This window comes from Phyllobates terribilis, unplaced genomic scaffold (assembly GCF_046119375.1).
Source record: "Phyllobates terribilis strain yellow unplaced genomic scaffold, ASM4611937v1 Scaffold_9__5_contigs__length_417890890, whole genome shotgun sequence".
In the NCBI taxonomy this organism is placed as follows: domain Eukaryota; kingdom Metazoa; phylum Chordata; class Amphibia; order Anura; family Dendrobatidae; genus Phyllobates; species Phyllobates terribilis.
Window position 1 is genome coordinate 191,550,466 of NW_027362769.1, and position 14,706 is coordinate 191,565,171.

Sequence of the window (14,706 nt, forward strand, 5' to 3'; positions counted from 1 at the left end):
CGCCCTCCTCTGTGCGGCGGCCCCCTTCCCCCTCGCCCTCCTCTGTGTGGCGGCCCCCTTCCCCCTCGTCCTCCTCTGTGCGGCAGCCCCCCTCGCCCTCCTCTGTGCGGCGGCCCCCTTCCCCCTCGTCCTCCTCTGTGTGGCGGCCCCCTTCCCCCTCTTCCCCCTCGCCCTCCTCTGTGTGGCGGCCACCTTCCCCCTCGTCCTGCTCTGTGCGGCGGCCCTCTTCCCCCTCTTCCCCCTCGCCCTCCTCTGTGTGGCGGCCACCTTCCCCCTCGTCCTCCTCTGTGTGGCGGCCCCCTTCCCCCTCTTCCCCCTCGCCCTCCTCTGTGTGGCGGCCACCTTCCCCCTCGTCCTCCTCTGTGTGGCGGCCCCCTTCCCCCTCTTCCCCCTCGCCCTCCTCTGTGTGGCGGCCACCTTCCCCCTCGCCCTCCTCTGTGCGGCGGCCCTCTTCCCCCTCGCCCTCCTCTGTGCGGCGGCCCCCTTCCTCCTCGCCCTCCTCTGTGCGGCGGCCCCCTTCCCCCTCGCCCTCCTCTGTGCGGCGGCCCCCTTCCTCCTCGCCCTCCTCTGTGCGGCGGCCCCCTTCCCCCTCGCCCTCCTCTGTGCGGCGCCCCCCCTCGCTCTCCTCTGTGCGGCGGCCCTCTTCCCCCTCGCCCTCCTCTGTGCGGCGGCCCCCTTCCTCCTCGCCCTCCTCTGTGCGGCGGCCCCCTTCCCCCTCGCCCTCCTCTGTGTGGCGGCCCCCTTCCCCCTCGCCCTCCTCTGTGCGGCGGCCCCCTTCCCCCTCGCCCTCCTCTGTGTGGCGGCCCCATCTTAGCATAAGTTTCGATCTAAGTAACACGTAGCAAGGAAAGCTTATTGTTATAAGACACAAAATGGTGGTTAGTACATAAGCAAAGCGTATAAAAGTATAAAAGTAGAGAAAATATATATACATTCTTTCTTACCCCGACATTCCCCCCTAAACACTAAGCTTTCCTTTGCTTCGGGGCCTTTGAGACTGTCCATGTGTGGGGAGAGGGGAGGTGGATTTCTTCACCCAATTATCTTAGAAGCTGCCCCCTTATGGGACGCCCCCAGACAATCGAGCCCTATCCTAAATGACACATGGAGTTCTCCCAACTGACCCTAAACTAAATCTCTCAATTGGACTCTGTCATGGGGGGTTGGGACAGCATTGTTTATAGCTTTCCTGTATGAGGGGACTATGCAGCATACCATGTCATTCCTGCGCAATCCACTATGTCACAGTAATCAAATCGATACGTCTGAATTTTTGCGTGAGTATCTACCCAAAATGTGGTAGCTGTCCACCCTGGGACAGACAGTAAGCATATGGAAAGGATATAGAAGAAGGTAGTCATCTTTTATAGGCTCGTTCTGTCTCTCTTGCAGTGGGAGGCGTGAATCCAGGTGCTCCTGCCCTCAAGCTTCAGAGCTGTAGGAGTAGTCAGGATCACAGTGTAGGGGCCCTCAAATCTGGGTTGGAGACAGTCTTCCCGGACAAACTTCTTTACGTACACCAGGTCGCCTGGGGTGAAATCATGTACCGCATCACCTGTGGATTCTGGGAGAGAAGCAGATACTGTAGAGCGGGTGTTAGTCAATTCTTTAGACAGAGCAATCACAAATATTACTACTCTATCATGTGTTTCAGACAACTCTTGGGGCCTAATTTCTCCTATTTTAGGTGGGGTCCCAAACAAAATTTCATAGGGAGTTAGCCCATGTTTAGCTTGTGGGGTGTGTGTGATATGATACAATACTATAGGGAGTAGGTCGGGCCAGGGGAGGGGATGATCTTGGGTCATTTTCAAGAGCTGGGTCTTGAGTGTGGAATTCATTCTCTCCACTTTGCCTGAACTGGCAGGATGGTATGGAGTGTGGAGGCCCAAATCTGTTCCCAACATGTTCCAGAGTTCTTCGTAGATATTTGCTGTGAAAGCTGGTCCTTGATCCGATTCTATGACTTGGGGAACTCCAAATCTGCAGGCAATTTCAGTGATCAGTTTCTTGGCTGTGACTTTAGCAGTCATGTTGACAACCGGGTAGGCCTCGGGCCAGGCTGAGAACATATCCACGGCTACCAAAACGTACTCCTATTTTCCTGCTTTAGGCATTTGGATATGGTCGACTTGTATTCTTGTGTTAACTTGACTTGTATTCTCTGCCAAGGGTAGTCTGGTTTAGCCAGGTGTTGGAGAGGGACCCGTGCCGTACACGTTGGGTTGCAGGTAGCGCAGACAGAGCAGGATTTTGAGTACGCAGTCACAGTGGAAGAGATTCCGGGTGCAAAGTACAGTTTCTTGATACATGCCAAGGCTTGATTCTTTCCTCTGTGTGTAGGCCCGTGAGCCCATGCTGCCACGGCTGAGTACATGCGCCTGGGCAAGCAAGGCTTCCCATCCACTTGGTAAAGAGTCGAGTTGACCTTTGAATCTTTGCGACCTGCCAGCACGGCTCCTGCCGCTTTCCATTGCTTGACTTCTTCAGTGGGGGTCTTCCTTTATTCCTCACACAATTTTTCTTCAGGCATCCTGACCCCCCTGGATTCCACTCGTGTCTCCGCTGGACTTGTATGGTCTTCCACCGGCTGTTCTTTGGCTCTTGCTCTAGTGAGCGCCACAGCTACGGTTTGCAGGGTCTCCCCCATCTCTTCTTCCTTTTCCTGCCACTTTGATGACACATTCTCCACTGCTGCAGTCTTGGCTGCTTGGTCAGCTAGGTGGTTGCCCCTGGCTTCTCTGGATTCTAGTCTTCCATGAGCCTTGACCTTGATAACAGCAACCTGAATGGATAGTTCCAGGGCCTTCATTAGGGCCTTAATCCATGAGACATGTTTCACTGGTGTACCTGCAGCTGTGATGAATCCTCTAGACTTCCACAAGAGTCCAGAATCATTGCAAATTCCATGTCCATACCTGGAATCGGTATATATATATTCGCCTTTGTTCCTGCTGCCAGGTGGCAGGCCTCTGTGAGAGCCACAAGTTCAGCTTCTTGTGCAGACATGTATGGTGGTAGAGCTTCAGCCTTGAGGACTGTTAGGTCCATTGTGACAGCATATCCCGTGTGGAACTTCCCTTGAGGGTCTGCGAAACGGGATCCATCAGTCCATAGATGCAAGGCAGGGTGTGCGAGCGGATGTGCCACCATATTCTCTGGAGCAGAAGTCTCTTCCTGCAAAATTTTTATACAATCATGAGGTTCCACCAATGGACCTTCACCCTGTTCGTCTTCCCCCCTAGAAGGTGGAAGCAAAGTGGCAGGATTGATAGTCAGACATCTGGTAAATGTTATATTGGAGGGCAACAATAGGGAACACTGCAGCCGCAGGTGTCTTTGGTTGGTGAGATGTTTCGGAGATGTTTGTTGCAGAACAGCTAAGAGATCATGGCCAAGGACGATATCAGCTGACTTGTCAAGGAGGATGTGAGCAGCGTGGACCGCCTTAAGGCACGTGGGGGCAGTTTGAGCGACAGGGTCCAGGCGGGCTGAGTAGTAGCCCAAAGGCCGATACTTATGATCATAGCGTTGTGCTAGAACTCCAGAGGCATGACCTTCCGATTCAGAGACAAAGAGGTGAAATGGCTGAGTATAGTCTGGTAAGCCCAAGGCCGGGGCAGAGACAACAGCCTGTTTAAGGCGGTCAAAACATAGTCTGCGTTGGTGAGAGACACGTGGATCTTCAGCATGAAGCCAGACGGAGCCTTCGTCCTTAAGACAGTCGTACAGAGATTGCATAAGCTTTGAGGCATCCGGGATCCATTGCCTGCAGTAAGTGATGAGGCCAAGGAAAGTCTGCATAGCGGAGTAGGTGGTTGGGAAGGTGATATCCATGATGGCTTGTTTTCTTTCTTCAGTCAGATGTCTAGCACCTTGTGATATACAATGTCCGAGGAAAATGACCTTGGGCAGACACCATTGGACTTTGCCTTTCGAGACTTTACAGTTAGCTGAGTGAAGAAACCAGAGAAGGGATGCTGACATCTCTGGCAAATTTTCTTCAGTGCCGCAGAGTAAAAGATCATCCACATACTGTAGAAGGGTGACCTGAGGGTTCTCTTGAACCCATGGCTCCAGAATAGACTTCATAGAATGAATGAATTGGTTAGGAGAGTTCTGGGCTCCTTGTGGAGTCCTGGTCAATGTAAGCTGTGCTCCTTGAAAGGTAATGAAAAAAGAAACCACGAATCTTCATGTAAGGGTATACTGAAGAAGGCGTTGGCCAGATCTAACACCGTAAACAAGGTGGCCGTTGGAGGCACCTGAGACAAGAGGGTGTTTGGGTTGGGTACTACCGGAGTTTCTAAAATGGTAGCTGCATTGACGGCTCTGAGATCCTGAACCAACCGGTATCTTGGAGGCTCTCCCGGAGCGGTTTTCTTTTTTACAGGAAAGAGGGGTGTATTGCATGGAGATACACATCTGACAAGGACTCCTGACTCCAGGAGGGAAGCGATTTGGGTACCCAAGCTTTGTTCTTGTGCCGCCTTGAGGGGGTATTGTGGCAACCGTGGGTACCTGTGTCCAGGCTTGAGGTGTACTTGGACCGGGGGAACCTGCAGGAGGCCAACGTCCTCTGGCCCACTGGACCACAGAGAGTGAGGGAACTGTGAGGTATCAAGAAGAGTGTGAGGTTGTATGGTCATCATCATGAGAGGGAAGGCTTTGAGAACGCAGCGATCTTCAGTCCCTTGTTCGGAATGAGGATCTCGCAGAAGAAGCTCCATACCATGGTTTCCGAAGGTAATAGTTGCCTTCATCCGCTCTAAGAGATCGGCTCCCAACAAATTAACGGGGCAAGTTTCTGAGACCAAGAATCTTGTGAGTACTCCAGTGAATCGTCCTGCAGACACAGGGACTGTGAGTGGAGAGGAAATATGTTGGCCTTCCACCCCAACACAGGTGAGGGTATCCGGTGATAGGGATACCGAGGGAGGGAGCTGTGTGGAAGAAATGACAGATGTGGCCGCCCCAGTGTCCACCAGGAACTTCAATGGTTGATGGTCCACCTGTAAAGTGACAGTCCCACAGGCGGCCGTGGGGTGCGTAGCTGGGAAAGTGGACACTGGTTGACCGGGCCGTCATTGGCGTGGGTGAGATGGTTCACGGGAAGGTCCATGGTTGTGTGGACCGTCATGAAACGAGCGGTCATGGTACTGTCTGCGGGTTGGACAGTCTCTGAGAATGTGATTAGGGCTACCACATTCCCAACACAGTATGCGTCCTTCAGAATCACGAGATTGTCTCTTGTCTCTAGGTGGTCCCTTGTCATCTCTTCTGTCTTGTTTTCTATATGTGGGAGGAGTATTATCACCTGTGCCTTTAACCATTACCCACTTGATTCCATGTTGGTTGCCAGGGGGTGGGTAGCTTTCTTGAGCTTGATATAGCATGGCAGGAGCGGCTTTCTTCTTTGGCTTAGTATCCTTTTCCATTTTTAGCATGGCTTTTTGGAAAGCTTTGACAATGTCCACCGCGTCGTTAAAAGAAGAAGAACGAATCTCGGGGCGTACCCTCAGAACCTCATCTCTGAGAGCGTCTTGTAGGCCATCTACTAGGGCCTGAACCAACAGGGCGGCCTGCGTCTTGATGTGAGGACTGTATCCGAGATCCTCAAAATGCATGCTGAGTCTTGCAGCATATCTTTCCACAGATTCATCAGGGTCTTGTTGAACATCTTGTACAGACCCAGCTTGATCTGACAAGCGATCCTGAGCCCAGGCTTTTAACTGTTTCATGTATTCTAGGCCGGATTCATACGTACTAAGGGATCCTGCTTTTGTGGAATCCATGGCCTTTTGAAAGCTCTCCGTTTTCGGCTAAGTGAGCCTGGCATTCTGCAGCCAGAGTAGAACCAGCAGCAAGGGAAATTTTGCGAGCCAATCCTCCAACATGGCTCATACAGGTGTTTGCAGGGTTGATTATGGCCCCCACCCGATGTGTAAGGATGTCACCATAGCCTATTGACAGAGTGACAGGGCGTCCTGATGGGTCTACTAGGTTCCGGGAGCGGCAGGGGTCCCAGACTTCTGAGGGGCTGGGGGGTGGTGCTCTTTCAGCAGTTGCTTGGAGCAAGGGCCGGAGTATGGGCAATGAATGTGGGGTGAAGGATGCCATAGGAGACGTATGGGGTAAAGGGGGGGGCGCTGGAGTATCTTGAGCCCATCCCTCATCTGGCTCCGTATCGTCTTGAGTAACAGTATGTTGGCGGAGGGAGAGCAGTCTGGCCTGAAATTCTGGGGAGTTGAGGAGGATATCCCCAGAGTTATGGGCGACCCCCATGGGGAACAGAGGGAGCGCCTCAGCATCGTGGACTGGAGCAGAGGGTGTCACATTAGTTTCAGATGGGTGCTCTGGGACTGCGGGCTTTTCCACCCGTGCTGGCGGCTGGTAATAAGCACCGGACGGATCTAGTAGCGGATATAGGCCGGATTGGGGTTTCCCGGGTCTCCCACAACAAGTAAAAGATGTAGTAAGATGGCCGTTGGAGGGAGGAGTTGGAGTGGGAGTGGGATTGTTCTTGGGGGCAGGCTGGGCATCGTGCCATGGGCGGCCTGCCCCACAGACACAGCAGAACTTCGCCCAGGGCGGGTTCTGCTGTCAGCACATACGACACGTCCATCCTTCCGATGATTTAGCGTCGGCGCCATTATAGGGTGGTGGCTGAGGGCTCGGTGTAGTGACAGGCATCAACGGGGTTACGGCCAATTTAGGGTCACATAACAAATCACATTCTGCAGCTTTCATGTATCCGAACAAAGGCTCGGCATTCTCTGTTCCCCCCTGCACCATCTACTCTAAGATGTGTCTGAGCCTGGTGCAGGTGTCCTTCATCACTCAACTTCCCTTATTTTGTATAACGCATTCCTTCTACACTGAAGGCTTTAGTCTGCCCGTACTGGGTAGTCTTATCATTTAATACAGATTCCTAACATTCTTAACAGCCTCCTTGCTTTCCCGTGACTCTAGTAGCTGGATGACTCCCACTGCACCATCCGGCATCTTGCCAGGTGTTTCAGATTTGAACATACGCAACATTTTCTTATAGAATGCAATGATCTGTCGCGACTCAGATCACTGATGCAGTCCACAGGTCGCCACCGGTCAGTGTAGAGCACTCCTCATTACACTGGTGAGATAGAGAGACACCTCAATCTATCTCCTTTCCTAACCTTGAATGGCGACTTTACAGTGCGACTCACCACGGCACCCTGATTACAGGTCACCACCCGTCAGTGTAGAGCACACCTCAATACACTGATGAGATAGAGAGACACCTCAATCTATCTCCTTTCCTAACCTTGACTTTACAGCAGTCTCTGTGGTAGACGAAGAGCACTCCTCAATTCGTCACAGATTCTTTCTCCCTTACACTTCAATTCAAGGATGGCTTGGAATCGTCTATCAGTCACGGGAGGCAACTATCTAAGAAAAGTACAGTGACCGGGGGAGGAGGAGGTGGTGTGCACACGAGCACGCGCAGGCATGCGACGTCACTCGGTCTCACAGTTGCTGGTACGGGACGTGGCGCGGGACGCCCAAGGTCTCACCACTCGACCGGTCACCCACCCAGATCCAAACTGATAACCCCACAGGAACCGCTGCGGCTGACACACAGGCAAGTGAGACATATAAAATATATCTCAACTTACCGTGTTCGATGGAGGTTGATCAGGCCTCAAATTCAGCCGCCGCGGTCACCACCAGGGAAGTCGGCAATATGGGTCCGAGAGGGCGGCGTACCGCTAGCCACGCCCCACGTTGGGCGCCATTTGTCGGGGTCGTAGCGACATTCCACTCGTCCTCCAGTCACTCCAAATTAAGGCTATGAGCATGGGTCAACCATTCAAAGAATGAGTCAGACAACAAGCTGGTTCAAACTCAGAGCATGCTCAGAAGACTACTACAGACAACGTCCTCAGCAATGTTCTGTCTTTATTTCCGCATGCACAAACTTAAATACACTACATAATGGGGAGGGGAAAGGGGTTGTTCGGGGCGGGGTAAGCCATAAATGGATTGTTCGGGGCGGGGTAAGCCATAAATGTCTAGTATCCGGCCACTCCTGATTGGTCCACGTCTCCTTAACTCAGTCTCTGGGCAGACAACCGTCAGTTGATGATTCGGTTTCATTTCTCTGAAACAGGTGCTGGCTGATACCGGCCCCATCTTAGCATAAGTTTCGATCTAAGTAACACGTAGCAAGGAAAGCTTATTGTTATAAGACACAAAATGGTGGTTAGTACATAAGCAAAGCGTATAAAAGTAGAGAAAATATATATTCTTTTTTACCCTGACAGCCCCCTTCCTCCTCGTCCTCCTCTGTGCGGCGGCCCCCCTCGCCCTCCTCTGTGCGGCAGCCACCTTCCTCCTCGTCCTCCTCTGTGCGGCGGCCCCCCTCGCCCTCCTCTGTGCAGCGGCCCCCTTCCTCCTCGTCCTCCTCTGTGCGGCGGCCCCCTTCCCCCTCGCCCTCCTCTGTGCGGCGGCCCCCTTCCTCCTCGCCCTCCTCTGTGCGGCGGCCCCCTTCCTCCTCGCCCTCCTCTGTGCGGCGGCCCCCTTCCTCCTCGCCCTCCTCTGTGCGGCGGCCCCCTTCCTCCTGTGTGCGGCGGCCCCCTTCCTCCTCGCCCTCCTGTGTGCGGCGGCCCCCTTCCTCCTCGCCCTCCTCTGTGCGGCGGCCTCCTTCCTCCTCGCCCTCCTCTGTGTGGCGGCCCCCTTCCTCCTCGCCCTCCTCTGTGCGGCGGCCCCCTTCCTCCTCGTCCTCCTCTATGTGGCGGCCCCCCGCTCTGCCTCCTGTGACACGCTTCTTTCCTCACCATCAGACCGTCCACCAGAGAATTCAGAGTCTACAAACAGCAGACGAGGAAGATGGAGAAGATTCTCGCCCAGAATAATCTCAGGTGCCGCCGTCGCTTTGCGCAGGTGGAGTGTAACAGTGTAGATCTGGGGTCTCGCACGTGGCCCGAGATGGTGGCAGTCTGGTCTGGCCCCTGTGGCCACATTGCCCTCATCAGTCGGGGTCGCCAGCATTGGCAGCGCGTTCTCTGCGGGGGAGGGCAAGCGGGGGAGGGGCGCAGGGGTCCTGTACAAAGTCACCTAATAATCTCTCACCATGGAGCAGATCCCGAGGAGACAAGGAGGCGGAGCCACTCACAGGAGTCATTGGGGAGGAGCATCAGCCCCAGAGTGAATGTCAGCGCTATCTACAGGTATAAACTATGGCTGCATCTCTGCCGCACTATACCTACATAATGCAGAATAGTGAGTGCAGCTCTGGAGTATAATACAGGATGTAACTCAGGATCAGTAATGTAATGTATGTACACAGTGACTGCATCAGCAGAATAGTGAGTGCAGCTCTGGAGTATAATACAGGAGGTAACTCAGGATCAGTAATGTAATGTATGTACACAGTGACTGCACCAGCAGAATAGTGAGTGCAGCTCTGGAGTATAATACAGGATGTAACTCAGGATCAGTAATGTAATGTATGTACACAGTGACTGCACCAGCAGAATAGTGAGTGCAGCTCTGGAGTATAATACAGGATGTAACTCAGGATCAGTAATGTAATGTATGTACACAGTGACTGCACCAGCAGAATAGTGAGTGCAGCTCTGGAGTATAATACAGGATGTAACTCAGGATCAGTAATGTAATGTATGTACACAGTGTCTCCACCAGCAGAATAGTGAGTGCAGCTCTGGAGTATAATACAGGATGTAACTCAGGATCAGTAATGTAATGTATGTACACAGTGACTGCACCAGCAGAATAGTGAGTGCAGCTCTGGAGTATAATACAGAATGTAACTCCGGATCAGTAATGTAATGTATGTACACAGTGACTGCACCAGCAGAATAGTGAGTGCAGCTCTGGAGTATAATACAGAATGTAACTCAGGATCAGTAATGTAATGTATGTACACAGTGACTCTACCAGCAGAATAGTGAGTGCAGCTCTGGAGTATAATACAGGATGTAACTCAGGATCAGTAATGTAATGTATGTACACAGTGACTCCACCAGCAGAATAGTGAGTGCAGCTCTGGAGTATAATACAGGATGTAACTCAGGATCAGTAATGTAATGTATGTACACAGTGACTGCACCAGCAGAATAGTGAGTGCAGCTCTGGAGTATAATACAGGAGGTAACTCAGGATCAGTAATGTAATGTATGTACACAGTGACTGCACCAGCAGAATAGTGAGTGCAGCTCTGGAGTATAATACAGGATGTAACTCCGGATCAGTAATGTAATGTCTGTACACAGTGACTGCACCAGCAGAATAGTGACTGCAGCTCTGTAGTATAATACAGGAGGTAACTCAGGATCAGTAATGTAATGTATGTACACAGTGACTGCACCAGCAGAATAGTGAGTGCAGCTCTGGAGTATAATACAGGAGGTAACTCAGGATCAGTAATGTAATGTATGTACACAGTGACTGCACCAGCAGAATAGTGAGTGCAGCTCTGGAGTATAATACAGGATGTAACTCCGGATCAGTAATGTAATGTATGTACACAGTGACTGCACCAGCAGAATAGTGAGTGCAGCTCTGGAGTATAATACAGGATGTAACTCAGGATCAGTAATGTAATGTATGTACACAGTGACTGCACCAGCAGAATAGTGAGTGCAGCTCTGGGGTATAATACAGAATGTAACTCAGGATCAGTAATGTAATGTATGTACACAGTGACTGCACCAGCAGAATAGTGACTGCAGCTCTGGAGTATAATACAGGAGGTAACTCAGGATCAGTAATGTAATGTATGTACACAGTGACTGCACCAGCAGAATAGTGAGTGCAGCTCTGCAGTATAATACAGGATGTAACTCCGGATCAGTAGTGTAATGTATGTACACAGTGACTGCACCAGCAGAATAGTGAGTGCAGCTCTGGAGTATAATACAGGATGTAACTCAGGATCAGTAATGTAATGTATGTACACAGTGACTGCACCAGCAGAATAGTGACTGCAGCTCTGGAGTATAATACAGGATGTAACTCAGGATCAGTAATGTAATGTATGTACACAGTGACTGCACCAGCAGAATAGTGAGTGCAGCTCTGCAGTATAATACAGGATGTAACTCAGGATCAGTAATGTAATGTATGTACACAGTGACTGCACCAGCAGAATAGTGAGTGCAGCTCTGCAGTATAATACAGGATGTAACTCCGGATCAGTAGTGTAATGTATGTACACAGTGACTGCACCAGCAGAATAGTGAGTGCAGCTCTGGAGTATAATACAGGATGTAACTCAGGATCAGTAATGTAATGTATGTACACAGTGACTGCACCAGCAGAATAGTGAGTGCAGCTCTGGAGTATAATACAGGATGTAACTCAGGGTCAGTAATGTAATGTATGTACACAGTGACTGCACCAGCAGAATAGTGAGTGCAGCTCTGGAGTATAATACAGGAGGTAACTCAGGATCAGTAATGTAATGTATGTACACAGTGACCGTACCAGCAGAATAGTGAGTGCAGCTATGGAGTATAATACAGTATGTAACTCAGGATCAGTAATGTAATGTATGTACAAAGTGACTGCACCAGCAGAATAGTGAGTGCAGCTCTGGAGTATAATACAGTATGTAACTCAGGATCAGTAATGTAATGTATATACACAGTGACTGCACCAGCAGAATAGTGAGTGCAGCTCTGCAGTATAATACAGGAGGTAACTCAGGATCAGTAATGTAATGTATGTACACAGTGACTGCACCAGCAGAATAGTGAGTGCAGCTCTGGAGTATAATACAGGATGTAACTCAGGGTCAGTAATGTAATGTATGTACACAGTGACTGCACCAGCAGAATAGTGAGTGCAGCTCTGGGGTATAATACAGGATGTAACTCAGGATCAGTAATGTAATGTATGTACACAGTGACTGCACCAGCAGAATAGTGAGTGCAGCTCTGGGGTATAATACAGGATGTAACTCAGGATCAGTAATGTAATGTATGTACACAGTGACTGCACCAGCAGAATAGTGAGCGCAGCTCTGGAGTATAATACAGGATGTAACTCTGGATCAGTAATGTAATGTATGTACACAATGACTGCACCAGCAGAATAGTGAGTGCAGCTCTGGGGTATAATACAGGATGTAACTCAGGATCAGTAATGTAATGTATATACACAGTGACTGCACCAGCAGAATAGTGAGTGCAGCTCTGGAGTATAATACAGGATTCCTCCTCGGCCTCTCCTCTTCCTCCTCGGCCTCTCCTCTTCCTCCTCGGCCTCTCCTCTTCCTCCTCGGCCTCTCCTCTTCCTCCTCGGCTTCTCCTCTTCCGCCTCGGCTTCTCCTCTTCCGCCTCGGCTTCTCCTCTTCCGCCTCGGCTTCTCCTCTTCCGCCTCGGCTTCTCCTCTTCCGCCTCGGCTTCTCCTCTTCCGCCTCGGCTTCTCCTCTTCCGCCTCGGCTTCTCCTCTTCCGCCTCGGCTTCTCCTCTTCTGCCTCGGCTTCTCCTCGGCCTCTCCTCTCCTGGCTTCTCCTCTTCCTCTTCGGCTTCTCCTCTTCCTCCTCGGCTTCTCCTCTTCTGCCTCGGCTTCTCCTCTTCCTCCTCGGCTTCTCCTCTTCCGCCTCGGCTTCTCCTCTTCTGCCTCGGCTTCTCCTTTTCGCTCTTGTTTGGTGCAGGACGTTTGCAAGGAGTTGGGTGTTGAGGATGTGCAGACTCTTCTTCCGGTCGCAGCTTTGAGGGTCCGATCCTATTCTACATTACACAAGGTGACACCATCCGAGGGGTGGACGGGGCCAAGTGTAACGTGCGGTGGGGAGGAGGCTGCACTGTTTGTAGACTCGCTCTTAGACTGGATGATGATGCTCTCAGTTCTTGTGCTCCGTCTTGCTGACTGTTTCCTCTGTGTTCACACAAGGCCCCGGGGCAGAGGCTGCTCTGAGCCTCACTTTTTTGTCTCTGTATGAGACTCTGCTGTGGAGCCTCCTCCTCACATGCTGGGTTCTCGGTGGTCCCTCTGTTGGTGTCTCCTGTCCATTGGGGTCTGTGGAGCTGGCGACCTTCGCTGTGTGGTTTTCAGATCCTGTCGGATATCGATGCCGTCATTTCTGGGCCCCGGGCCCTTCCACTGCCCTTCAAGACCCGAGGCCCAGATGTCATAGACGAGTCCGACTACCTGCACCTGACGCCGACTGTAGAGCTGTGGGCCGGAGAGCTGCGGGGGCTGCAGGTAGAAGGGGCATGACCCAAGCGCGCCCCCCCCATCCCCCATGTGATGGGACAAGAGCACGCCCCCCCCTCATGGTGACGGGACAAGAGCGCCCCGATCACATGACTGTCCCCCTTCCTCAGATGCTGCGTCGCTCTCTCAGGAGGCTGAATCAGAAGCTTCAGCTCAACCGGCAGGAGGACGGGGCTGAGGAGGACGGGGCTGAGGAGGACGGGGCTGAGGAGGTGGCCAGGGTCCGTGTGGAGGAACTTCTGCTGCTCGTAGATACAATGGTGGAGATCTGGCGACAGGTGAGGACCCGTGACACCCCAGACATCCTGCGCCCCAGGAACATGGGGGTCCTGAGAGCTCTGTGACTGCAGTGTTCACATTGGCCACTAGATGTCAGTCACTCAAATTATATAATGTACTGGCAACATGGTACGCAGGAGCGGACACGTGCTGCCGGGGATGGAGGGGTTAATTATCAATGAAGAAAAGAAAAAAAGTCCCATCTGTGAAGATCTGAGGTTGTGGGTTGTAATAATCACCTCGGCAGATTAACGATGCAGCAATCTTTTATTCCTCACATCCATGGTCTTACAGCAATTCCAGGTAAATGGCCAAAATACATTGTCCCCAGTCCACAAGATCCCCTCCCCGGGGCGGTAGTACCACTGCCTTTGTACCAGGCGATACCCACTGTCTCCCAACTTTTGGTTGGCCCACAGATTTCGTATCTCCCGCCATTATACAACCCCTGGCAAAGGTTATGGAATCACCGGGCTCGGAGGAGGTTCATTCAGTTGTTTAATGTTGTTGAAAAAAAGCCGATCACAGACACAAAACTAAAGTCATTTCACATGGCAACTTTATGGCTTTAAGAAACACTAAAAGAAATCAAGATAAAAAATGTGGTACTCAGTAAGGGTAATTTTTTTCAGACCGAACAGAGGGAAAAAATTATGGAATCATGAAAAACAAACACACAAAAGAAGACTCCGATACATCACTAGTATTTTGTTGCACCACCTCAGGCTTTAATAACAGCTTGCAGTCTCTGAGGCATGGACTTAATGAGTGACAAACAGTACTCTTCATCAATCTGGCTCCAACTTTCTCTGATTGCTGTTGCCAGATCAGCTTTGCAGGTTGGAGCCTTGTCATGGACCATTTTCTTCAACTTCCACCAAAGATTTTCAATTGGATTGAGATCCGGACTATTTGCAGCCCATGACATTGACCTTATGTGTCTTCTTTCACAGTTTTTGCTCTATGGCAGGATGCATTATCATCTTGAAAAATGATGTCATCATCCCCAAACATCCTTTCAATTGATGGGATAAGAAAACTGTCCAAAATATCAATGTAAACTTGGGCATTTATTGCAGATGTAATGACAGCCATCTCCCCAGTGCCTTTACCTGACATGCAGCCCCATATCATCAATGACTGTGGAGATTTACATGTTCTCTTCATGCCGTCATCTTTATAAATCTCATTGGAACGGCACCA

General features: G+C 51.2%; 1 protein-coding gene across 3 annotated transcripts in view; it reads left to right on the forward strand.

Moving 5' to 3' along the window:
• Positions 1 to 14,706, forward strand: part of CEP70 (centrosomal protein 70) — a 53,203-nt gene that overhangs the window by 18,196 nt on the left and 20,301 nt on the right. For 2 of the 3 annotated variants that reach the window (XM_073647560.1, XM_073647561.1), the window contains 2 exons: positions 8,823 to 8,900; positions 9,122 to 9,209. In XM_073647560.1, coding sequence (XP_073503661.1) covers positions 8,823 to 8,900; positions 9,122 to 9,209 — 166 coding nt within the window. Of the gene's footprint in view, positions 1 to 8,822; positions 8,923 to 9,121; positions 9,210 to 14,706 lie in introns of all 3 variants that reach the window. The other variant, XM_073647562.1, reaches the window with a different exon arrangement.